This window comes from Delphinus delphis, chromosome 1 (genome assembly GCF_949987515.2).
Source record: "Delphinus delphis chromosome 1, mDelDel1.2, whole genome shotgun sequence".
Lineage (NCBI taxonomy): Eukaryota > Metazoa > Chordata > Mammalia > Artiodactyla > Delphinidae > Delphinus > Delphinus delphis.
The window spans coordinates 26,506,640-26,532,090 of NC_082683.1; the positions used below are offsets into that span (position 1 = coordinate 26,506,640).

At 50.2% G+C, this 25,451-nt stretch overlaps 1 protein-coding gene across 1 annotated transcript in view; it reads right to left on the reverse strand.

Annotated features, from left to right (window-relative positions):
- The window catches only part of CSMD2 (CUB and Sushi multiple domains 2), a 667,671-nt gene that overhangs the window by 265,590 nt on the left and 376,630 nt on the right, over positions 1 to 25,451 (reverse strand). The window contains 1 exon segment of the mRNA XM_060018797.1: positions 15,702 to 15,884. Coding sequence (XP_059874780.1) covers positions 15,702 to 15,884 — 183 coding nt within the window.

Genomic DNA, 25,451 nt, shown 5'->3' on the forward strand with positions numbered 1-25,451 from the left:
TGCCTTCCAGAAACTCATACACATTCCAAAAGGAGTATCAGGCATAAACAGATGACGCTGTCCACATATTTCCTGAGCAAGGAACATGTCCTCTTCAATTCATATTTGATGTAATTTGATTGAAAAGCCATGAATTGTGTCAAGTTTTTGTGTTTCTTTGTTTTGTTCCATCCCCACCTCGCAGGCAGGCAAAAGCGCAGGCCCCCTGCGTTAGGTGAGCAGGGCATTCGACAGCTGAGCCCTCCCCCATTCCTGAAACACTTCCTTTCTGTCTCCTGTGCAGGCCCCTTTGCATGGCCTTGGAATGTCTCCACCTAGCTGGAGTACTAATGGAGCATCTGCTGTGCGACAAACACTAATCTAGATATGGGAGGCAACCAACCAGACAGATCAGCAAGTCCTCAGCTGGCATGAAGTTTACATTCTAACAGGTGGCAAAGAACATAAGACAGAGTGAAGGGAAAAGAGTGAATGGGGGGGGGTGCTTGCTTTCAATAAGGTGGTCAGTGATGGCCCGTCTGAGGAGGCATCTTCTGGGATGTGGCCAGCAGTCCTAAGGGAAGATCATTCCAGGTGGAGGGAACTGCAAGTGCAAAGGCCCTGAGGTGGGAGCGAGCTTGGTGTATGTGAGGGACAGAAGGGAAGCCAATAGAGCAGGAGCAAGGTGAACCATGGAGCTAGGAACATGACATGAGTAGGAGAGGACAGCAAAGATCTTTTAGACTCAGAAGGAGTCTGGATTTTATCAGAGCAAATTAAATGAAAAATGGCCAAAACTGATCTCCTAGTCTTTTTTCCCAAACGGTTCTCCTAGACTCTTGCATCTGGAACATTCCCCGGCATGAGGGAATGATTCAGCTCTGCCGTCACCCAGTTATGGGCTTTCCCTTGGCCCCTTCCCGCTTCCCACCACTCTTCCTTATGCCCTTGCCTCCTAAATGATACTGGTAGCCCAGACCCTCCCACACATTCATACTTGGTATGCAACTGTCTGATGTACATCTCTACTGGAGATCCCACCAGCACCCTGAATGCATGTCCAAAATTGATCTCTTTATCTATTTTCCTAAGCCTCCTTCATTCCTTATCTCCATGAATGACAATACCCAGTTGCCTAAGCAAAATATATCAACTTCTTTTCCCTTGCTCCCGAATCCAGTCTGTGACTAACTTCTGCTGATTCTATCTCTTCAGTGTCTCTTGTACTTATCACAGCCCCACCACACCCTGTTAAGTGAAGGCCCTCTTCCTACTGCAATAGCCTATCTGGTTTTCTGTCTTTAAATCTCATTCCTTTTGAATCCATCCTACCTACTGGCTCCAGAATGAATTTTGTAAATCACAAATTCTCACGATATTTCATCTTTGCTTGGAACTCTTTAAATAAAGACCCCCTGTTGCACAGAAGATAAAGCCTAAACTTCTCAAAAGAGCACAAAAGGACCCTCGAAGACTGAAGGCCCTTGCCAAGCTCTTTTATCTTTATTTTTCCGCCCCCCCAACTCACCCTGACATTCCAGCTACATTAGATTCCTGCAGCCCTACAAATGTGCAAGGCTAACGCCAAGTCTTGCTCTATTTTCTTTCTAGAATGTTCTCTCCTTTCCACCTGGAAAACTCTGTTATGCATCATTTCTGTAGAAATGATGTGTCCCCCCTGCCCATTTATCCTTCCTAGCTGCAGCCATAGAGTCTGTACACCAGGCTCATCCCACTCAGTGCCTGCTGAGGTCTGAATGTTTGTGTTCCCCCAAATTCATATGTTGAAATCCTAATGCCCAAAGGTGATGGTACTAGTAGGTGGGGCCTTTGGGGGCTCCTTAAATAATGAGGGTGGAGCCCTCATGAGTGGGATCAGTGCTTTATAAAAGAGGCTCCAGAGAGATCTGCTCCCCTCCTGCCATGTGAGGATACAAGGACTGCGACCTGGAAGAGGACCTTTACCAACAAGGCTGGCACCCTGAACTCAGACTTCTAGCCTCCAGAACTGTGAGCAATACATTTCTGTGGTTTGTAAGTTACCCAGTCTGTGGCATTTTACTACAGTAGCCCGAATGGACTAAGGCAGTACCCTAGCCACCCTTGGCTATAACCCCACCAGCCTGAGAGCTGAAGAATGAAACCCTGCATTAGTAGGCTCTGAGTTGCCAAGTGTCTTCCAAACCAGAGGCTCTCCCATCCCTACCATGCTGGCTTTGTCTACCTAATAACTCCAACACTAATATGATTAGTAATAACTATAACAAAACTAGGAAACCGTTACTTACTAAAAATTGGCACCGTAGATACAATAGTGAACAAGACATATACTGTTTTGCCCTCAGGAAATTTACAGTCTAGGAGGGCACCAGACAGTCAACAAATGACATAAGCATAGCTTATCGTGCTAGAATGTATTATGCATTCACAACCATTCCTTCCCGCCCCGCCCTCGCCTTGCTTCCTTTCAGGCAGAGCCCTCCTGACCACCCCACTGACTTTGCGCTTGGCCTTGTGACTTGCTTTACCCCATGGAAGGTGAGTGGACACGGCATAGGACATGTGCATAGCAGGCACGTCTAGAATAAGAGGCTATGTAGAGCTCCCCTGAGCCCTGCAGAGCTGCGGCTGACCTACAGCCCTCATGCGACGCGAGTAAGTAATAAATATTTGTTGTTGCAAGTCATTGAGATTTTTGCACTGTTGATGCTACAGCAAAAGTTGACTAACATGTTTATGAAATGGGATATGGAGAAATCAGAAAGTGAAGGATAGCTCTTTCGGATAGGGTAGCTAGAGAAGGCCTCTCTGGGGAGGTGACAGCTTTAGGGGTGATGAGAAGGATCCAGCCTCCTGAGGAACATTCCAACATGGTGAACCTCAAGTCAAAGGCATTGAGGTAGGAGAGTTTAGTGTATCTGAGGGTCTGAAAGAGGGCCTGTGTGTCTGGGAAAAGTAAGCAAGTGGAGAGGGGCACAGGATGACGGGAGAGGGAGGAAGGGGTCCATTACAGCACCTCTTAGATCTTTGGCTCAGAGATCACCCTCAGTGATCACGGGTCATGGTTGGGCAGGCCACGTAATATAATGCCCAAATTGGGACACTTTTGGGAATGAAAGATGGTACCACTAATAAGTACCTTAGGACAAAAGATGTAAACAGGGAGGGTCCCAAGCAAGTATGGATGTATGGTCACTCCACACGTGGTCTTCTTATTTCCCTTCCACAAAAGTATCCTTTATCCTGAGAAAGTAGCTTCTGCCTCAGGTTCCTCATTCACAATCCAATCCCCTTCTGGAATGGAATCTTCAATCAAAGCTCACGGGGAGGGGCCTAACAATTGCTAAATTCTCGTCTCCTGCGATTGGACCCTGATCCCTGAACCCCCTTAGAGGCTTGCTAGGTTCTTGGCATAAACTGACTGCTTATCGGCAAAGGCCAACGTCGGGGAATTACCCGCTGCCTGGAATTACCCTGCGGTCGTGATTGACTTTTGCCACACCTCTGGAATAATGCCCACCCAAACCACGCCTGGCGCTTACCCTAGGCTTTAGACCCTCTTCAGACCTGCTCAGAGGTCCTGGCCCAGGCCAGGCTCTGGGCTGGGGTCTTATGTACTCCGTAGCTGCTGGCTAAGAATCTCCTGCCACTGGCTCGAAGGACAGTTTTGGTCCCTTATGGAACAAAGCACGAAGAAAAATCCCTGCTCTCCGCTCCTGGGCAGGAACTGAGTCTACACTCCTGGGGCTCCGCTTTTACCTTGAAAACAGGCTATGAATTCTTCGGAAAGTACATGTAGGCAAACCAAGCCACCACCCCAGACCTGGAGCAAATGTGAATCCTGGAAAATTTGGGTTTGCCTGTTGTTTTGAGCGGGGGGGTGGGGGGAAGCCTTCTGTACCTTGCTTTCTACTTCCACATGCAGAAAAATTAGATCGACAACTTCTAAATCACAGCTTTGTTGTGACAATTCATTGTGCTGAAGCTTCTGAAGGCATGGGGTGTGGCCCCATGCCTGGGCACGCGGGCGTTATACGTTCGATCTGTGTTGAATTTGCAATGAGAGGCATGTGTCAGTGCTGCTGCCGGAGGCCACGTCTCCACACAGGCCTCTGCTCGGCATGCCTCCAAGTCTCAACCAGCCTGAGGAGGCAGCCAGAGCGGGGTCCCCTCACCTCTCCCCAGCATAGCCCATTCCTCAACCAAGCAAGACTCCAGATCGAAAGGTTTGCACTCTGGTCCTCAGTCCCTCTTCTCAGCGGATGAGCAGATAACTCCAAACCCAGAGGATTCTGACAAAACTCCTCCTTTGTGGGAATGAATGCTTGGCTGCTAAGATTCCGTGTGTCACCTTCTCTGGGCAGACTGACTTAGGGAAGGAGATGTATTCTGTCAGCTGCACGGAGGTGCCTGGAGCTGAACAGCTTGACACTTGAGTGTTGGCTATTCTGTCAGACTTGAGTTCTGTCTGGGATTCCAAGGTGCTGTGCCCTGTGGGGTGAGGAATGGATGCCCTGACGACCGGTCTTTCCACGTGCCAAGCAAAGGCTTCTCAAAAGCGCTTCTCACTGCTGTGAGGTCCTACAGCTGCCTGGGCTCAGCCCCCAGGATCTCTGAGTGATACTCGTGGGGACTCTCCTTGCCACGGGGCAGACCTCAGTGGACCTCTGTGCCCTCTGCTGGGGTTAGCTTCAACTGTTCTTAATTAACTTCATCAGCCAGACACAGGTATTAGCTGGCGAGAAAAGTATGCGGGCACGACGTAGCCCAAGAACCCAAGCCTTCCTATTAGCCAGGGGAATTCAAGAAAGGGTGTAGACTACATCCCCCAAAGCTCAGAAGGTGCTTCTGGGACCCCTCGGAGAGCCCCACCGTCTCCTCTGAGGCTGTCTCAGCAGAGCATCTTCACTCAGGCATTCTAGTGCTATCCATGGTCCTGGCCACCCTAAGCCCGGTCATAACCACAGACCAGCAGCCACTGCAGAATGGACAAGAACACTTAGTGGCCGTTCCCCTGGATTGTAAGGGAGTATGTTTGGATTCCTTCCAGGGGAATCCACGATGATCCAGGGGAGTTCACAGTTAGCCTGAGAGAGCTACCTTCAAGACCAGGAGCTTGACCTGACTCCCTGAGTAAGATGGGAGTTAACCAGGTAGCCAAGGGGAGCAGTCCTGTACTCAGCCCATCTCCTGAGACCCCTAGATTGCCTCTGTACATAGGACTGGAGGAAGGGTCTTTGTTCCCCCAAGAGAGGTAGCCCAAGGCTCTCCTTGAAAGCCAACCCCTAGAAAAGGCGAGCAGTGCCTTCCCCAGGAACCACAGAGCCTGAGGGCACCCACAACACCCAGCACTGATGGGGATGTACTTCTGGCCACGTGAGATGACAGGTTCATCCAGAGGCTCACAGGACGGGGGAGGGTACTGGGACAGCTTTGACTCCCAGCCCCTGAGCCAGCAGCTGTGAAAACAGACCCTGACTAGAGAGGCTGTGTCTCCCGCATAGCTCTCTTAGCAGACACTGCAGAGCACCATGGAGAAGGCACGGTCTGTGCTGCTGCATGGGGAATGCACTTGGCATACACATAACTTTGAAAATTTTATAAAGGGAAAAGAACCTGTTTGCTCTGATTCCAAAGCTGAAAGCTGAAGTGAGAATGGTAGGTATACCCATTCCCCACCGGCCCTCAAGCAGAGGTCACAGTCCAGGATAAGACCCCTAAAACTTGGTCAGTTTTTCCAGCCCCCAGTCCACCCAGGTGGCTGTGGTCCCCAGGTACCTTGGACCAGGACTCTTAGCTGTAGGAATATGGCCTTCAGACTGTTTCTGCACCTTGGTTCTGGATATATCCCTGGGTTGGACTGGGCTGAAATTTTGCCCATGATCCTCCAAGAAATCTGAGAATCTTCCAACTGGAATAAATTTTTCTTCCTTACATACTGGTAGCACTTTGTGGCCACATCTATAAATTGCAGTAATTCAAAGATTGCTTTATAATAAAAGTATGTGCTTGTCACACTCACTAGACCATGAGCTCCTGGCGGACAAGAACCACGTTAGAATTATGCCCATCCCTTCCCCGGTTCCCTTTTCCGATTGTCGGGTGTATAGCAGCCCCTCCCCTCCACATTTTGCTGCATTCAGAGAAGTGAAAGGCAGGCAGTCGCAACATCGAGTTGTAACGTCACAGTACTGAACTTTGCGTCCCATGCCTCACTAGGATATCAATACTGAGGTCAACATTCCTTGGACCCCAGAAGGCCACCATCATCGTAACCACCTGAGTTATGGCAGTCTCAGCCTGGCCAGCCTCATAGCAACAACATATGATCACAACATATGACCACATACATCCCAGCCCCATGCCTCAAGAGGCTGCCATCTTGTCAGGGGACCAAGCCCCTCAGGAATGATCCCAAACACCCCTGCAAGCAATGGGCACACAGTAGGTATTCCCTATTAGCGGGGTTCACTAATATGATCTAGAACACTTAGGAAGGCTTTAGAACAATCATTCCTGGGCCCCATCCCAGACCTGCTGAATCAGAATTTCTGGGGATGAGACCACGATTCTGTATTTTAAAAAGCCTATGAGTGATTCTCACGATCAGCTGGGTTGGGTCTATTCTGTATTGGGCAGGGCCATCAAAGATACCTCCTTCCCCCATAATGTATCCATTTAAAAATAAAGGTAACAAGTGCTGTTTGTGACCCACACTGGTGTGGCAGGAAAAGCGTTGACTCTGCTTCCTTGGATGTGCTGGGAGCCTCCTTTGTGAGCCATCCCTTCACATCCAGTCTTTGCCTGATGAGACCCTACCCAGGTACACTGAACACTTTTATTCCACAGACTCACTTCTTACAGCCAGATCCTGAGCCCAGCCCAGCCACGCCTGACAGTCATGGGGAAGTCCTGTCGCCTCAAACCAGTGGGCTGAGATGTGAGTCTGGTTTCATACAGTCAGCATCTGGTGGGCTTGTGAGGAACCCAGCACACCCACAGGCCCACAGAGTTTCAGGACCCTCCCCACCTGCCACCCCTGCCCCACCATGTGTGCCCCAGCTCAGGGACTGGGCTTCTGTTCTGGTTCTTGGTTTCCTATCCAGTCCCTGCTGTGAGTAAAGCTCTTAATGAAACTGCAGCCTCCTGCTGGGTCTGGGATACCCTGCACAGGTAGACCCTGTTCCCCTGGGTGAGGACCTGATTCAACCCAGAAGCCACCTTCACCCATCAAGTATCTGCCTATTTAAGAATAAGGGTAACAAGTGATGTATGACCCACACTGGCCTGGTAGGACAAGTGTTGGCTCTACTTCCTTGGATATTCTGATTGGAAGTGCTGGCAGGCCCCTTTGTGAGCTATCCCTTCATTCAGGGTTAGTTCTCCGAGCCTCGGCCTCCCTCGACTCTGGGTTACCTTTCCCAGGCTGCCCCTGTGGTCCTGGTAGGCTTTGCAGCCATGACTGCAGTGTCCATTCCCCACTGCAGGAGCAGACAGAGATGCTTCCCAGCTCTTGCCATCATCAGGACTTTCTGCTCAAGGAACTGACACTTTTGGAATACTGGGGTCCTTCTACAGAGCAGGCGCCCCCAGCTCTGCCCATCACTAGGACAGTGAGACCACACGTCTTCAGTGTCCAGGTGCTGGGGGCCTGGGTAATGGAGGAAGGGGGCCCAGAACTACACACGCTGGTTTTCAATTTCCAGGAATGGACCTGAAATTGACAAACTCGGACCAAAGCAATCCCCAGGTTCCCTGCTTCTCTCCCGGGGCCACGTGTGTGTTCACGGGACCTTTAAGGCAGCCCAGAGAAATGAGGAGAACACTACATCAGCGGAGGAAGTTCACAGCACCCTTCTGATCGCAGCCCCTGCCCCAATCACAAGCAGTTCCCAGGAATATTATCGCTCACACCGAGGCTGACGTTTTCAGACTTCAGCCGATCCCAGTTCTAGCTCTGAACATTTGAAAGAGGCAATTTCCAAGGACTCTGGCCATTGTGATCATATTTTCTGGGACAAAGGAAAGGATGCTTGAAATTGCACTTGTCCTGGAAAATCTGGGATTATATATTTAGGGGGAATGCCAGGATTCAGCCACAGAGAGGAGGGAAAACGGGACATGCTTCATGTGTGCACAGGGCATTGCGGTCAAGGTGGGAGGGGAGTGAAAAAGCACCTGTCTGTTTAAAAATACAGCTAGCAAGAGACGTACGTGACCTATGTGAAGAAAATCACAAAGCTGTTATATTTAGAGAAATGAAAGTAGATGAACAAAGAGAGTGACACACCATGTTTCTGGATGGGAAGGCTGTGTAGTATAAAAACGCCTATTTCCCTCAAGTTAATTTATAGTTTAATAGGAGCACACATACAAAATCCCAATTGGATTTTTTTTTACTATGACAAAATGATTCTAAAATTAATCTTGAACAGCAAACAGATGAGAATAACAATGAATATTCTGAAAGAGAAAATAATTAAGGGAGGAGGGAGTAGTTTCCAGCTCTGCCAGATATTAGAACATATTATAAAACAACAATTAAAATTATTCAACACCGGTGCTGAGATAGAAATGAGCAGCACAACAAAGTGGTGAGTCAAGAAACAGACTTAACTACATTTGAGGATTCAGAATGTGACAGAACAATTCATTTCTCTCAAATCAAAAGGGAAATGAATTACTCAATAAATCGTGTTGGAAAACTGTGTAATAGTTTGGACAATATCATGCATTCATCTAAATAAACTCCAGATGGAATAACAAATTATATTTTTTAAAAAAAATCCAATTACTGACAAATAACTAAAAATACAACAAGCTGTTTCTCAGATCTGTGGCAGAATGATAACTTTGTCAGCTTTGAAAAGAAATCACAAATATCAAGAGATGTTTCTATGTAAAAATGTAAAAGAACTGTACAATGTAAAATAACAAAACAAAAAGAAAGAAAAAAGAAAGCTAGAGATTGGGAAGATATGTGTATCAAGTAGAAAGATCCTTCAAATTGGAAAGGAAAATACCAACATGATACTCTCGCAGCCACACGTCAGGACAGACAATTGTTACATGGGGGTCACAAATAGCAAATGCCCCATGTCCTTGCTGGGCAGGACTGGACCCAGGCCAGCTGGAGAAAGGCCAGGACTGGAGTCTCTGTCCAGGGTCCTGTAATGGACATCCTGACACCACTTTCATACCTCTTGTTCCAACAGGGGCATGCTTCCAGCCATGGGTACCAACCAGTCTCTCCAGACCCTACTCCCACGGACCCCACCTCTCTTCTTTCACTCACCCACGGTTGGCAGCAGCCGAGCCCTTTAGGAACCACTGCAAATCAAGTACGCAGACTGTGCACATGTGTGTGCACGCGCATGTGTGTGTGTGTGTGTATGTGTGTCAATGTATCCAGTGAACATCCTCCTTTTGTAGAGGTCCAGACACCCTGGCTTTTCTCAGAACCCAGTACTGCCACTAGGGTAGCTCCCTTCCCAGCAGGGCTTCAAATCTGTCCTCCCCTCTTTGAGCCCCAACTATTCTAATAGCGATGACCTAAGTCTATGCTGTAAGAGCAGAGGGGCTGTTGCTTCCCTGTTCCACACCCACTACGATGCCTGCCCCATCGCTGGCCCCCAATGAATATGTGTTAAATAAAAGAATGAATCTTCATGGGGCAGGTTCTAAATGCATCTGATTCACCAATGCTTTCTAGTTGAAAAGCTAAATTTTGAACCACAAGAGCCCACTTTAATTTACATAATTATGTCTATCTTCATGTTAGAGCGAGCTCTTTGAAGTCAAGGGCTGTGCTCAATTCGTCTCTACATTCGCAGCACTTATCATAACATTTGGCACTTGGCGGAAGTTGACAAGGGTGTGCTGGAGGGATGTAGTCAACGTATACCTATTAAATTAGCGATTTTTAAAAGGCCGCACAAATACTTGAGGTTTGGCGATGCTGGTAGAGGTTACAAGAGATATATGTGACCTATATGAAGGAAACCACAAAGTTGTTATATTTAGAAGAGGGGAAGTAGACGAACACAAGAGAAATCTACGCCATATTTCTGGATGGGAAGGACATGTATTATACGAATCTTATTTTTAACCTTAAAGCTTTCGCCGTTGACATTATGACCCGGCACAACGTTTTGGGGGAGAAACATAGGCGTATACAACAAGAGCTATGTTTAAATGTTCCTACTCTGGCCCAACAACGTCACTCCTGGAAACTTATCTTAAGAAAATAATTCAAGAGAAGAAAAAAAAAAAAAGGCCATACACTTGAGGATGTTCATTATAGCCGTGTATAAAAATAATTGAACATAATTGGTAGCCTAAGTTATGGTCCACTCACTAGACAGAATATTCCAGAGGTATGAAGAATGATAACTACAAAAGACACGTAGTAGCATGGCAAGATATGCAAAATAATGTGAACTTGAAGAGACAGACTGCGAGACGGTATGTTCACTTTGATTAAAACCATACGAAATATGTGTGTACATGCATAAGAATCAAAAAGGAATGGCCAAATTTGAAAATGATTAAGGAAATGAATTAAGAGCATCTTATTCATTTAAACTTTTAAAATACTAGAATATACCAAAAGCCTGTGTTGAGTAGTGGCCCTTAAACCCCAGATACTTATTGAAAGAGTTAACGGCACATTATATAGGACACGGCACTACGCGATCACCACTTCAAGCGGAGCAGCAGCATCCCCAGAGGCCCTCCAGTTTAGAATCTTACCAGGAAAAGCCACACCCTCTTATGCAGCTGACTCTGTATATAGCAGGTGCTCAATAAATCAAAATGGATGGGTAGAAGGAACGAGAAAAAGTAAAGATGAGGAAATGCCTTGACACCAGTATACTGCATATTGGGGTGCGAATACTGATGCAGTCCCAACAAGGGACTACACGGATCTAGCCTTCATGAACCTGTTTCACTTTCGTCAATCTCTGCTACTTCATGGGGGGTAACACAGACAACAGCTTGTTTCTGTAGTCTGGACGAATTTTGTTGTCCTAAGACTTCCCTGTTCCTCCTGCTGCAGATGACCCCTTGGGTTCTGGATGTCTGGTGCTATAGACAGAGTACAGGATAGGGAGTAGAAGCCTGCGCTGTCAGTCAATAGTTTAAATTCCAGCCCATCATTTAATGGTTCTATAACCTCTGAGCCTATGTACCTTGTCTCCTTGAGCTTTGTTTTCATCTGTAAAAATGAGAGAATAAATATTCCATCACGTTGTAGGGAAGACGCCGATCTTCCCAATGACACAAAACATGTAATAAATGCTGGCATGTTCCCTTACCCCGTGCTTCCTCACTGTCACTATTCTATAGATTTTAATCACGATCTAACACAAAATGCAAGTATACAGATTTCATTGTATTTAGAATTTGACAAGACTAGGCTATCCTAGACTGGTGGTTCTCCATCCTGGGTGGCTTTTGCCCCCAGAGGACGTATGGCGATGTCTGGAGACAGTTTTGGCTGTCACGACTGGCAGCGGGAGGTGGGTGTGTGTGCTACTGGCTTCTAGCAGGTAGAGAACGAGGCTGCTGCTAAAACGTCCTGCAATGCACAAGACTGCCCCCGACAAAAAAGAATCATCTGGCCCCAAATGTCAGTAGCGCTGAGGTTGAGGATCCTGATGGCCCTAGGACTCAATCCATTTCTCTGTCCAGCAAGGGACAGGAGGGCACTCGGAGAGGACCATTCCCCGTAGCATCCCTGTGTGGAGCACCCTCCGTTACCTCCCAACCCTTCAAGCCCCAGCTCCAGCCCTGTATCATCTGTGACATTTTCTTTGAGCCCCAGAGGACCCACTTCTCCCTCCCTTGGTCTCTCAAGGTTCGGCTGCTGGTTTGTAACTCGCACTGTATACATCTCAGTATATTCCCATTTCACGCCTATGCTATATACATTGGGCACTTGAGCAGTTAGGATTCACACCTTCCCGTGGTGGTTTACAAAATGGCGAAGGGAAGCTGGCATTTGTGCAGTCTTGGCGTTTCTCTGGTGAAGGCTGTTTTGAAACTTCTTCTGCGAGTGGCTGTTAATGGACCGATAATTGGTTTCCTGACTTCCTTATGAAGTGTGAAGTATTCTGCTAGCCTGTCAACAAAGCATCAAGTGTTGTGCAAACCACCATCAGAGTTATTTGTATCTTCCTTCCCTTGTATCTCTTGTCGTGGAGGAATAAGTGGACAGGCTCTCGATGTTCCTGTGAGGGAGGTGAGGAGTGTGTGTAACCTGCGGGGAGCTTTCTCGCCAGGACCCCAGGTTGAGCATGTTTCCCAGGCAGAGCCCAAAGAGCTCTGACTCCAATGCCTGGCGCTTGGCACGGGACAGACACACAGTAAATACTGTTGAATGGATGGAAAGTGGCACTGGTGCCACCTGATTTGGAGCAGCGATCCCTGGAGATATGAATGAGCCAAGGAAGAAGAGAGGGTAAGAGGAGAGGAGCTGGCTCCATCTTTTCTTTCAAAATGCTTTTCACTGCGAGAAACATCATCTTTAAAACCGAGTGAAAAAAAGACCGTCTATTGAGCATCTACTGCTGTGAGGACAGATCGAAAGCCAACGAAATGATTCTGAAGTCTCTGCTTGCTACAGAAAATGTTTTGGAACATGAAGGCAACAGTGTACTTGTGTAGTCTCGGCAGGCAATTCCCGAGTAAGGAACTCTTTTGAAGAAAATGTTTCAAGAGAAGAACAATGCACTGCTGTGCACTTTTCGGACAAATGTTCAAAGAAATTTGAGCCATCGAAACATCCCCCCAATCCTCTTCTCAACCCTCAGAAGGAAAGAACAGCACTGTTTGCTACATATTGTGTTAATGTTTATTGTGACTAATGTGTGCTAAGATTTAGGACACTTAAGCTAACGTTTGCTAGAGGTGCTTTTCTATGTAATTTCTGACCACATTATAAAACACAGAGGCTGACTGTACTATTCTATATTTTTATAAATGCTTACAGATGTTGTCCCTTTTCCGCAGATCACACGCTATGATATATTTGATCTGGGATCAGGCAGAACGCCAAAGTTTAACTTTATCCCTTGAAGCATGAGCTGCTCTGTAAATGACCCAGTTTAGAGAGTGGTTTCCAAGTATTCACGATGGAAAATGTGAGGACTGTCCATGTCACACGTTGTCTTTTTCTATAAATACGATCATAGAGGCTAAGAATTTGGGGAGTGCCACCCCATCGGATAGATTAGTAAACCAAACTCCAGAGAGAAGTTGCCCTGGACATAGTCACAAAGCTGAGCCGGGACTAAGATACAGGTCTCCACACGTTGAATCCAAAGTTCTCTCAGAGCACCCGGATTTTCTTAGTACCATCTTTCACCACCTGAGGGCAAAGCCCAGGACCTAGGGATGCATCAGCTTAGGGGCTGGGTACTCAGTAGAGAGCGGACAGATGGCACTCATTCGTGACCTTGCTTGTGGTGCAAAGGCCTGGGGCCAGCTGGCTCTCCCTGGCCTCCTCCACTGAAGCCAGTACCCCTGAGACTCAAGCTGTGTTTCTTCCACCCAAATGACCAGAAAAGCCCTAGTAATGGGAGTACCTTGGGGAAACCATCCCCCACCTCCCAGAATCATTCAGAAGAAGAAATGCCATCCTAGCCCCCCAGAGTGCCTGCTTCACAGTTCTCATCAGTAAGCCTGGGGCTCCTCTTCCTTATTTTATTGTTATTATTTTATTTTTTGCGGTACGCTGGCCTCTCACTGTTGTGGCCTCTCCCGTTGCGGAGCATAGGCTCCGGACGCGCAGGCTCAGCGGCCATGGCTCACGGGCCCAGCCGCTCCGCGGCATGTGGGATCCTCCCGGACCGGGGCACGAACCCGCGCCCCCCGCATCGGCAGGCGGACTCTCAACCACTGCGCCACCAGGGAAGCCCCTCTTCCTTATTTTAAACCACAGAGAGCACCGCCCCATATCTTCCAGGACTGCTCTGCCCTCATCTCTTCTCAGGTGATTGTAAGCAGTACCTAGCATCCTGTCAGCTTTCCTCCTGGCAACGAGAGGCCTGCTGAGCAGCACTTACAAAAGGTTCTAGAAACATTTCCTGAAACTACTTCTAAGAGCCAAAGGGTCAAGTAAATTCTGGGAGGGCTTGAGTGACAGACCCCCCCCCGCCCCGCTCCCCTGGTAGCGTTCTGCTCCCCGCGTATCTCAGCTTGTGAGGCAGGGAACTTTATCCTGGTTCCAAGTGGCTGGCTGGCTCTGCTACACACTTCACTCCTGCCAGCTCTCTGCCCCAGAGACCTGACCCTTTCCAGTTCTCCCTGCCTTGTCTCACCTAGATGGATTTCAGAGATGGAACACCCACACTAGCTGGAACTCCCACAGTCTGGACCTTTGCCTTCTGAGGTCCTGCCTCTGACCCACCCTGGGGAACTCCATTCCACCCACCCACTCTGCCCTGGGCTCGTTTCTAGACTGTCAGGCCCTTTGTTCCTGCCTGCCTGGAGCTGCCCCCTGCTAACCTCCCCTGCCCCTCTGGTCCCCTTGGCTTTCAGGGTACACGTATCTAACCACACTGGGCCAGAGATGGGCAGCCAATTGCATGCAATTTTATTTGTTTCAATAAGGGTGATTTGCTTAATGTGTATCTAAGAACGATTTGATCTTTAAACCTCGGCAAGAATTCTTACATAAGCTCGCAAGTCATCAAAAATGCTTTGTCAACTACACAAAGTGATTTTTTTGTTTGAAAAGTAGAATCACCGTGGTATGACCCAACTCACCAACTCACATGCCAAACTCTCTGTCATCACAGATACTCCCTTACAGTCTCCCATGTCATTCCTCTGCCCGGCCCCAAGGGGCAACCACTCTCTATGAGGCAGCCCTCCAAGGCCCTGAGAAGCCCACTGAGATGGCAAGAAAGATGAGAGGGTCAGTCTGTCTGCCCTTCCCCGAGGGAAGCAGATTGTAAGAGACGGAGAGGGGCAGTGGCAAGGGCTGGGAGAAGAAGAGGTGACAGCCCCGAGAGGTGGAACCTATGATTTCTCAACAAAGACCAAGCCTGCTCCTCTATACACAGTCCCCTTACACTTGCCAATTTCCCTGGGAGCCAGGACTTAAAGTATTCTTTGCGCCGGAAAGTGAGGTCAGACCATCCCAGAGAAAGGAAGAAAGGATTCCTTGTTATCTCCGGAGAACAGAGCACTCAACTCCAACCCTTTCTCTGAAAGATCAACAATTCAAAGACAGCTTGATCCCCAACCCTCCGTAAATCCAATGCAAGAGGAAGCAATCTGATGAAACTTTGTATATATCCCCGCAAGGCCACGGTGTCTCGTGGTACCCCAAGGCTGGCACAGAGTCTACCGTCTCACGAAATCATCGCCAGCACCTTCTGCCCTGGCTCGACTATATGGCGTCAATGACAGCAAGAAGGGTGAGGAGGAAATGTCGGGGTCTGACGTTGCTCTCAAGGGTCACCAGGGAGAGGAAGACGGCGTTGAGGAAGGCCCCCAAAAGTCAAGAGCAATCATTCTCAGTGCTACGATCCACGTCACTGCCAGCAACGAGGACTCAGCCGGCAACGTTTTGAGAAGGAGAAGAAACCAACCAGAGTGAAGCTACGGTTACGACCTACGAGGTTCCCAAGGATGGGGTCCGCATTAGCTAGGAAGTGGGCCCCTGGCCTCTCGGTGGAGAGCCCGCAGCGGCGCCTTCCCCGCTCACTTACACACGCAGCCTGGCTTCTTAGCCGACCACTGGTTATTCTTTTGGCACGTGATTGCCTTCTGCCCCACCAGCTCAAAGGCCGGCTGGCACTCAAACTGGAGTGTATCACCGTGGCGAAACCAGGAGCCTTCCCTCCAGCCGTAGGCAGGTATGCCAGGATCTCCACAACTGCCCTGCTCGATCTCTGCAAGACAGGAAAAGAGAAAACAGAGACACAGGGTGACTCCATGCCTCTCGGAGCTGGAAGGCCATGCTGCACCTCCGCCACGAGGCTGGGCTCGGAGGGACCCAGGTGGGCTTTTGATGAGAAACCCTGCAAGGTCGTGTTTAAAACAGCATCTCGGGAGGATGAGGCCCTCCTGTTCTCCAATGCCTGGGCTCTATGCTCTATGTCCACACAGAGTGTTGCAGGTGCTTGGATATTTTCATTCAGGGAAGGTGGGGCTACATGCTTTGTGAGACACCTGTCCTAGGAATTCACAAGCTCACGGTTCGGAGCGATCTTTCCTGACTTGACTCGCATTCAGATTACTCACGTCACTTGATAGATTTTCAGCTCAGTCCCTTCCTGAGCCGTCCAGGCAAGCGCAAGATGAGAAGGTGGCTGACGGTTTGCTGCTTGCCTTTCCCCCAACCAGAGACTAAGTGAGAATCAATATTCACTGGCTTCTGATACGGAAGCACTTGCACGAAGATACATTTTTAATTCGATTTAAGACGGGAGCAGGTAAGTTGAAACCCATGACTCATTAAGTATGCCTTTAAATTTTCATTTGATCCAACAGTGGTGAATCAGACAGGGAGTGGGTTCCCTGAGACGGCTCTGAGGGTCTGGGCTCTGGGGACATGATGGGCTGGCTGCCTCGTGGCAGAGTCAATCAGGACCCCGACGTTCCAGGAAAGGAGTCTGTCCTGGCCAAGTCCCTGGAGTTTCCCCCGGAGCTGCCCCCGCCTCCACCAGCCCCGTGCTTGGTGCTGTGAGAGATGAAGGGCAGGGAGGCGGGGAGGAAGAAGCAGGAGAGAGGGCGGGGGAGGAGCTCTGCTCCCAGAGAGGAAGGCACCCTGCAGGAAGGACGCGAGGCATGGCTGATGTGACAGATGGTGAGGTGAGGACGGCAGGAGTCCTATGATTCGGGAGAGAGGCGGCTGGAGTAAGGGGAAGTGTTTGGACACCTTCCCAGGACTGTCAGACCAAAGGGACCCTGCGCTGTCCGTAGGCACCATTGTGGGCTGCCAGGAGCCATAGTCCCCGAAGTTGCTGTGCGTGGCCCTGACACGGGTGATTCTGCAAAAGCTTTCTTACCACAGCTGTTGGGCCCTGTGGGCTGGTCAGGTGAGCCCCGAGTACTGCCGCCTTACATGGATGGGCTGTTGACCGTCACATTCATGGTTCCCTACTACTGGCAGAACAAGGAATTCTTTGGCTGGGATTGTGGGAGTGTGTGTGTGTGTGTGTGTGTGTGTGTGTGTGTGTGTGAAAGAGAGAGAGATCTAAGTCAAACAGCAAGAGTCCTTGGGTTCAGGGGAGAAGAGGGGTCTGTGTGAGCAGACATCAGACGTGAGAACTCAAGGGCAGGTCAGCTCACCCGCCTCTCATCTCACACGTGCCCCTGGCCTGTCCCTCTACACACAGCCTGAAAGCACACCTCAACCCTCCTCTGAAGCTGGCTCTTCTGCCAGGGCTGGGGGAAGGCAGCCACTGAGGCATTCCCAGGAAGGTGGCCCCTTGGCTCCGGGTCCCAGAGCCCCAGGGGATCGGAGGAACGGAAGACGGGCCCCGGGACAAGTCAGCCTGCAGGAGTGAGCAGCGAGGCCCTCTTTCTTCCGGTGTCCCCAAACACGTTCCCTCTGGGGCGTGAGGCCCTGGCGAGGACTGTCACTGCGGGCACCCTGAGACCTGGAAGAAGGTACCCAGTGTCTGAAGACAGAGCTGGGGCTCACTGCCTGGGACAGGACCCAGGTTTAAGGTGTCCTGGTGAGGCCCCAACATGCTGTAGAAGATGTAAATGTGGGGTCCACCTGCCTGCATCTTAGACCACAGCAGCTACCCTGAAGGTGTGATCAGCTCCAGAGAACAAGCATCCTGAGCGGGAGGAAGAAGCTGCCCAGCCCTCTCCACGGTGCAGGCCTGGCTGTTTCCACACCCATCCGGTTTCTCCTGCCGTCAGTGCGATCAGAAGCATATAATGCGCACCTACCGTGTGCCAGGCCCTGTGCCAGACACTTGAGACCTGGACGTGGGCTCTGGTCTCGAGGACTGAACGATCCTGACAAGGAAGCGAGTGTTTACGACACAGGGTGCTTTGTGCCATGGATGCGCCCAGGAGGAGCAGCACAACTCAAACTTGGAGGGCGGGGCTGGAAACAGGTGCGGGAAGTGATGCACTAACCTTGCGCACAAAACTGTAGGGAGCGCAGAAACTCAGCCATCTAGACAAATACGATCTTAGTGCAATAGTATGATTTTAGAAAATCAAAACTGATGCCTATAAATCAAATCCAACATGAAGAAAAACACCAGAACTTAATAAAAAGACCAGCTCCGACCCAGCACTTGCACAGCTCACCTCACTTGTCCCACCCTAGTCCTGGCCATCAGAGCCTGTCATTATTGAAATGCTATTTTTCAATCATGGATATTTTGCATTAATCTTGGTTTTTAAAAAATACTACATTAAAATATTATTTAATTACTGAGTTCTTTGGTGCCTCCCTTAAAATTATGCCCAAGGTGAGTGTCTCTCTCATCTCAGCCCAATCCCAACCCTGGCATCAGGGAAGGCTTCCTGGAGGAGGCCTTCCTGGAGGATGTTTAAGCTGAGGCCTGAAGTCTGTGTAGGAGCCAGCAGGTGAAAGGAGCATGTGGGATTCATTGCAGCATTATTTACTAACAGCCAAGCCATGGAAACAACTTACATGTCCACTGATGGAGGGACAGGTAAAGAAAACGTGGCACACACGTACAATGCAATATTTCTCAGCCACAAACAAGAAGGAAATCCTGCCATTTGTGACATGGGTGAAACTTGAGGGCATTATGCTAAGTGAAATAAGTTGTACAGAGAAAGACAAATACCGTATGATCTCACTTATATGTGGAATCTAAAAAAAATGAACTCATAGAAACAGAGAGTAGAATGGTGGTTGACAAGAGTGGGGTGGGGGAAATAGATGCAGGTGGTAAAAGGATACAAAGTTCCAGTTATAAGATGAGTAAGTCGGGGGAGATGATGTACAGCATGGCGACTCTGGTTAACGACAGTGTATGGTATATTTGGAAGTTGCTAAGAGGGTAGGTCTTAAAAGTTCTCAACACATACACACACACAAACTGTAAGGTGAGGTGATGGGTGTGTTAACTAACCTTACTGTGGTAATCATTTCACAATATATACATATATCAAATGAACACGTTGTACACCTTAAATTTACACAATGTTATATGTTAATTACATCTCAGTAAAGCTGGGAAGAAGAGAAAGGCATTAGTGGGAGGGAGAGGAGAGGAAGGACCCTTCAGGTGGGGGAGGAGCCCATGCAGAGTCTCAGAGGCTGTTTGCAGGACTGCAACGATAGCAGTGATGATAACTAACTAATCGTTACGATCATAACGAACTTTTAGTTATAGAACTAATCACTCTAGCGCTATGTGCTGGCAGCCACTCTGAGAATTTTACATATAGTGAATCATTTCATCCTTACAGTACACTGTGACCTAGGTACTATTATCTCCATGTTAAAGGTGAGGAGACTGAGGCACAGAGAGGTGATGTAATTATCCAAGGTCACAGAGCCAGGAAATGGTGAATCTGAGGTCCAAACCCAGGTTGTATGGTTCCAGGGCTCCTCACCACCATGCCACATTGCCTTTCCACAAGCATGAGTACTTTCCACCAGGTGATGAGAGATGAGGCTGGAAGAGGCAGGCAGGGCCAACCCACAAAAGGGCCTGTTTGACCTGCTAACGAGACTGGACTTCAGAGTGTAGGCAATGCGGGCTCAGGAAAGGGTTTCATTCCACTTGGCATTTCATAGTGTGGATTTTAAAACGTCACGCTGACTACTGCCTGGAGAACGGTCTGGGGGCAGCAATTCTGGAGGCAGGGAGATCGTTCATTCATTCAACAAACATTTGAGTGTTTCCTTAGCATGAGCCACTGTGCTGGGTACTGTGGGTGAGACAGAGAACAAGGCAGACACAGGCCCTGCCGCCATGGAGGTTCCGTTCTAGAGGGAGGCTTCCAATGATCTGGAAGCTGTTTTTTTGTTTTTTTTGTTTTTTTTTTTGCAGTACGGGGGCCTCTCACTGTTGTGGCCTCTCCGGTTGCGGAGCACAGGCCCCGGACGCGCAGGCTCAGCGGCCATGGCTCACGAGCCCAGCCGTTCCGCGGCATGTGGGATCTTCCCGGACCGGGGCACGAACCCGTGTTCCTTGCATTGGCAGGTGGACTCTCAACCACTGCTCCACCAGGGAAGCCCATGGGAGCTGTTTTGACAGCATCCTGGACTGGGCACAGGCAGAGGGGATGGGGAGAGGCAGAAAGACTTGGGAGGTCCAAAGCAGGAAGAAGCCACAGGCCACACTGAGATTGAGCAGACAGGGGATAATGGGGAGGCAGGGGCTACGATGACTGCAGGGCTTGGCCTGGGTACTGGGTTGCTTTCATCTTCAACACATGTGGAGGGAGCAGGGCTGGAGGGTCACTTGGCACCTCCACGGGGACAAACCTAGTAGAAAGGGGCTACGTGGGTCTTATGCCCACGAGGAAAATCTGGTCTAGAAATACAGAATTTGGATTCAGCTCATAGAGGGTCATGAGAAGAATGAGACCACCCAAGGGGAGACATCAGTCCGGACAGAACAGCTAGGGACACTGCAGGGACCAGCAGAAGGCTAGTCTGAGATCCTGCAGGGAGCGGAGCCCCGGAAGCTTAGAGGAGAATGAGTTTCAGGAAGGAGACCAACAGCATCGAACGTGGCAGGGAAGTGTAGAAAGGACTGGAAAGCAGGTCAGTGAAAGGAGCTCACTGGATACTGGCAGGAGACTGAGTGTGATGATGGGGCCGGCCCGGCACTGACGGGAGAAGAGGAAGACGATCCGGGAAGAGTAGGTGACTCACAAAGAAGGCATTTCTTGGAAGTGAAGCAATAGGGAGAATTCAGGTGGCAACTTACGAGGAATATGGCCTTGAGGGGGCAGCTGAAAAGGCTTTTTAAGGTCGAAGAAACTTGACCATAATTAAATGCTAGGGGAGGGCAGAGAGAGAGAGAATATGAATGGATATAACTGAATGAGAGACACTGGTTAGCTGAAATGGGCAGTGACAGCACGAGGCTATGGAGAAGCAGGAGCCTGGGGCCCAGCGCACGCCGGGAGGCTCACCTTAGAGACCAGGAAGCTCCCCTTCCCCCGTGATGCGGGGCAGAGGGAAGAGGTGATCACAGAGAGCTTTCAGGTAGGAGAGCGGGAGGTTGAAGAAGATCTTGTGATGACACAGGCTCTACTTTCCTAGCGGAGGAGGACGAAGTGTCATGATGTTTGCTGAAGGTGAGGGACGGGTTGTGGGGAAAAGGATGCGACGTTGACAAGAACGTCTGCAACAGTCACCTGGAGAAGAGGAATCATGGCTGGAAGGACTGCCATGCACCCTGGGTTCCACGGAGGGTGGAGACAGCTCATTTACAGGGGTGCTGCCACCGAGCAGGGCTGTGTGGCTTGTCCCAGATCCCTCAGAACCTGGAAAAACGGCAGGGCGGTGGGCAGGGAGTCAAGGATACTGTTCAAGGAATGGCTGATGTGTGATGCAAGGGTCTCAGGCTGAAGGAGGAAGGAAGTGAACAGAGGAGGAGTGGGGGAGGGGATGGGGATGTAGAGGCCAAGAGAAGGATGGTGAATGGAGTAGAGGGAGGAACCGGTGGGGGAGAGGAAGGGACAAGGGGCCCCAGAGCAGGTGGGTGGAGTGAAGGCTTCAGAGGTGCCAGAGAGCAAGGTCTGCACTGACAGGATGGGAGAAGGCTGAGAAACGAGAGGCAAGGTGACGGCAAGACCCAGAGTGGAGAGGAAGAGGCTGGTGACATCCATGAGGAGGGTAGCGAGTGGCAGAGGTGGAGACAGTCTAGGTCAACGGGAAGGGTTTGCACATAGGTGGAACAGCAATGGAGAGTGAGCGCACGAGCCCACGGCTCAAATGTGAAGCTCACGGGGCCTGTGGACAGGAGCTGCTAGTGCTGGAGAGGGCTCCTGGGTAAGGGTGACCTCGGGGAAGTCAGGTTTAAGGGTGCACTTGCCAAAGAGGGCCAAGGCGTTGGAGAGGGGCATGTGCAGACCATGGAATCAGGACCAGGTCGGGGGAGAGGAAGAACAGAGCAGGATTGGGCTTCCCTGGTGGCGCGGTGGTTGAGAGTCCGCCTGCTGATGCAGGGGACATGGGTTCGTGCCCCGGTCCGGGAAGATCCCACATGCCGCAGAGCGGCTGGGCCCGTGAGCCATGGCCGCTGAGCCTGCGCGTCCGGAGCCTGTGCTCCGCAACGGGAGAGGCCACAACAGTGAGAGGCCCGTGTGCCACACACAAAGAAAAGAACAGAGCAGGATGGTTCGAGAGTTTGAGAGCTCCTTTCAGGAAGCCAGCGGGGCTGGGGGCTGGCCCTCAGACACCCTTGTCCTGGTCTGGATCTTCCCTCCAAGCCCAGCGCCAACCCCTGCTGGGGACACATGGGAACCAAGTCCCCTTGCCCTCCTGCAAGGGGACTCCCTGGGCTCCACAGCCCTGCCTGAAAAGGCATGTGACCTTGACCCTCCTGGCCACCCAGAACTGCAAATCCGTAAGCCAAATTCTGACTTGGAGGAAATCACGCGTGCAGCTTCCTGTTATCTGGCCTAACAGAATTCCCCTCTGTAAGTGTTCATCTTTCCCTCTCCCTCCTTCTGCTGACCAGAAGCAAGGCGAACACAAGATGCGTGCTTCAAAGACCCTCAGAATTCCATCACGACTGGGCTCTGCATACTCGCTTTCCCCTTTCTCCGCTGTTTTATTCCTATCATCTGTGATCAACCTTACTGTCTTCTCCCCAGGTTTTTCAATTTGTGATACCAAATTGGAATCCTCTTTTATGACAATGTCTGTAGAGAAGGAACTGCTTCTCGTGTCTGTATAAATTCACCACTGGATGTGCTCCAAGAAGAGCAGCGCCGTGTAGAGGGAGAGGAGGGTCTGACCGTGGGCTACGATTTGCTGCCTTTCCAACCGGGTGGGACTTCATTTGTTCCTTCACTGATTCACTGTTCCCTCAGCCTGGGCTGCAGCTTCCTCTCCTCCCCAATGTCACATGGCTGACTGCTCACGCCCCAGACTTTAGCTTAAGACGTCACCTCCTCAAGGTGCTTTCCCTGACCTCTCTTCTTAGATGTTTCCCTTTTCCTTTGCTCTCTTGACACCCTGGTCTTTTTCTTTGTAGCACCGATTGTAAGTATTCCTCTATTCATTTCATTAGCTCCTGTTCTAGACACTGCATGTATAGCGGTGGAAATAAGGGCAAAAATCTCCTCTCTCCTGGAGCCTACTGTCTGTTGGGGCATCAGGGACAACCTGGTTCACCATCTCAGCCCCCACTGGTGCCCTGCCGGCTGCCAGATGGCTTCCTCGTTTCTCATCTCCCCACCCACTGGAAGGGAAGCGCTATGTAGGCAGGCGTCAGTTATGTGTTGGTGATCACTTAGCACAGTGTCTGGAGCACAGGGACCATGCTGCTCAGTGTGTGAGCACAGCTGATATGTGTTGCACGGGCAGTGTGTCCAATGCCACGCTCAGTGCTAATGATACAGAGCTGCCTGACACGGGGCCCTGCCCTTGGACAACTCCCAGTCAGGTGGCTCTAGAGATAGTTACAGAGTAAATGATGCGGGCCGGGACGGGGTGTGTACCTGACCACACAACCTCTGGGGGCGAAGGGGAGGCAGCTCCGGTCTCGGGCTGCGGCTGGGGGAGGCAAGAGGCTTCATGGAGGTTGTCCAGGCAGACACAGGAATCAGCCTGGGTTCTGCCCTCCCCTCCCCGTCACAGCCCTCGCTAACCACCTCCTGGCGGTTCCTCCTCCGGGACATCCCTGCACCCTCTGCTCTCCATTCTTCCCCTCACCGCCCAAGTCCACCCCTCTCAATTCCTCACCTGGGCATGGTGTTAGGCAAGAGCTGTTCCCCTGCCCCTTCCCTCTACTCTGTCGTATTCTGCAAAGCAGCACGAGATCGCTCAGGAACAAACATCTGATCATTAGTGTGCCCTGCTCATTGATTCTTCCACGGCTTCCCCAAAATCCACGGATGAAAACCCCAACTCCTTGGCGTGGCAGGACCTTTGCCTGCCCCTCCCGCCCCAGCCTCCTATTTGTCCATCTCCGACCTTGAGGTTCACCACAAAACGGAGCCACGGGCAGGGGGCAAAACAGCGTGAAGGTGAGGACTCTGAGCAAGTCCCGGATCTGTATCCTGGCTCTGACACTAAGTAGTAGACCTTGGGTACCTTTCATACCCTCTCTGAGTCTTAGTTTTGTCACTTGTAATACAGAAATGGTAATAAGAACAGCAACCTTGCAGGGTTGTTTTCAGGATTAAATGAGTTTATGTATATAAGACAACTGTCCAAATGTCCAGCACGTGGCATGTAACCAGGAATCAGGAGGTGTTTCCTCAAGGTCATTATTGGCCCATTGCTGGCAGAGCCCAGCCGGCTCTCAGGTGGCTCTAACTTGGTACCTGCTGTCCTTTCTTCCTAATAAACACCCTCCACTTGTCAACTAGACAAAGAATCATCTCTCAGTGTCAGCTCAAGTGCTTCCTTGGGGCTGTACCCTTGAGTCACCCAGGCAGCCTTAGGAGCTCTCTCTCTCTCTCTCTCTCACTCCCAGCCCCCTTGGACAATTATTTATTTCTTTATTTTAATTCTGGAGAATAGTTAGAAGTTCAGTGTGGCAGGATGTGATGATGAAAGGATATGAGGCTGGAGAGATGGTCTGGGAGACCGTGAAGAGCCGGGATCAGCTCCTTACAGACGGGGGCCCCACCCCTACTGCTCTTTGTACCTCCAGAACCAAGCGCCGTGCCTTATGTATCCTGAGCCCTCCAGACCAATTGCTCAACCAGCACAGACTCCTAATGAGTGACCAGGACAACTTCGGTGCATTAAGACGACCTCTGGGCATGCCTGGATCTCATGGATTTCCTGGGAACCACATCCCACTGTACGTTTCTACTGATGATGGGAAGGGCACAAGCAGGCAGGAGACAGAGGGCAGCTGTACGTGTATCTCTGGGAAGCTGTGCATCGTTCTCTGCACACAATTTTCATGAATGGGATGGAGATGTGGGTGGAGGAAATGGGTGACATTCGTCCCTCCCATCTCTTTCCTCCCTCCCATCCCTTTCCTCCACCACACTGTCATGGGTGTGTCACAGACTGAAGGAGGTTGGGAAACAGGGGTGAATATGGTGAATATGGGGTGAAGACAAACATGCAGAACATCCAGGTGCCCCAGGCTGTCTGTATCAGCTCCAAACTGGAGCTTGCTGTTTGCAAAAGCCCATGTATTTAAAGAGCATATCTCATTGACAGATGACTTCCTGCCAAATTTTAAAGGTGCAGCATCCTTCGCTGCTTAGCACCCCTGGCCTCCCGGGGGCCAAGAAAGACTCGTGTGTAGCGTGGGTCCCACTGGGCCTTCTTGAGAGGGGCAGCTGCTGCCTGTGTCTAGCAAACC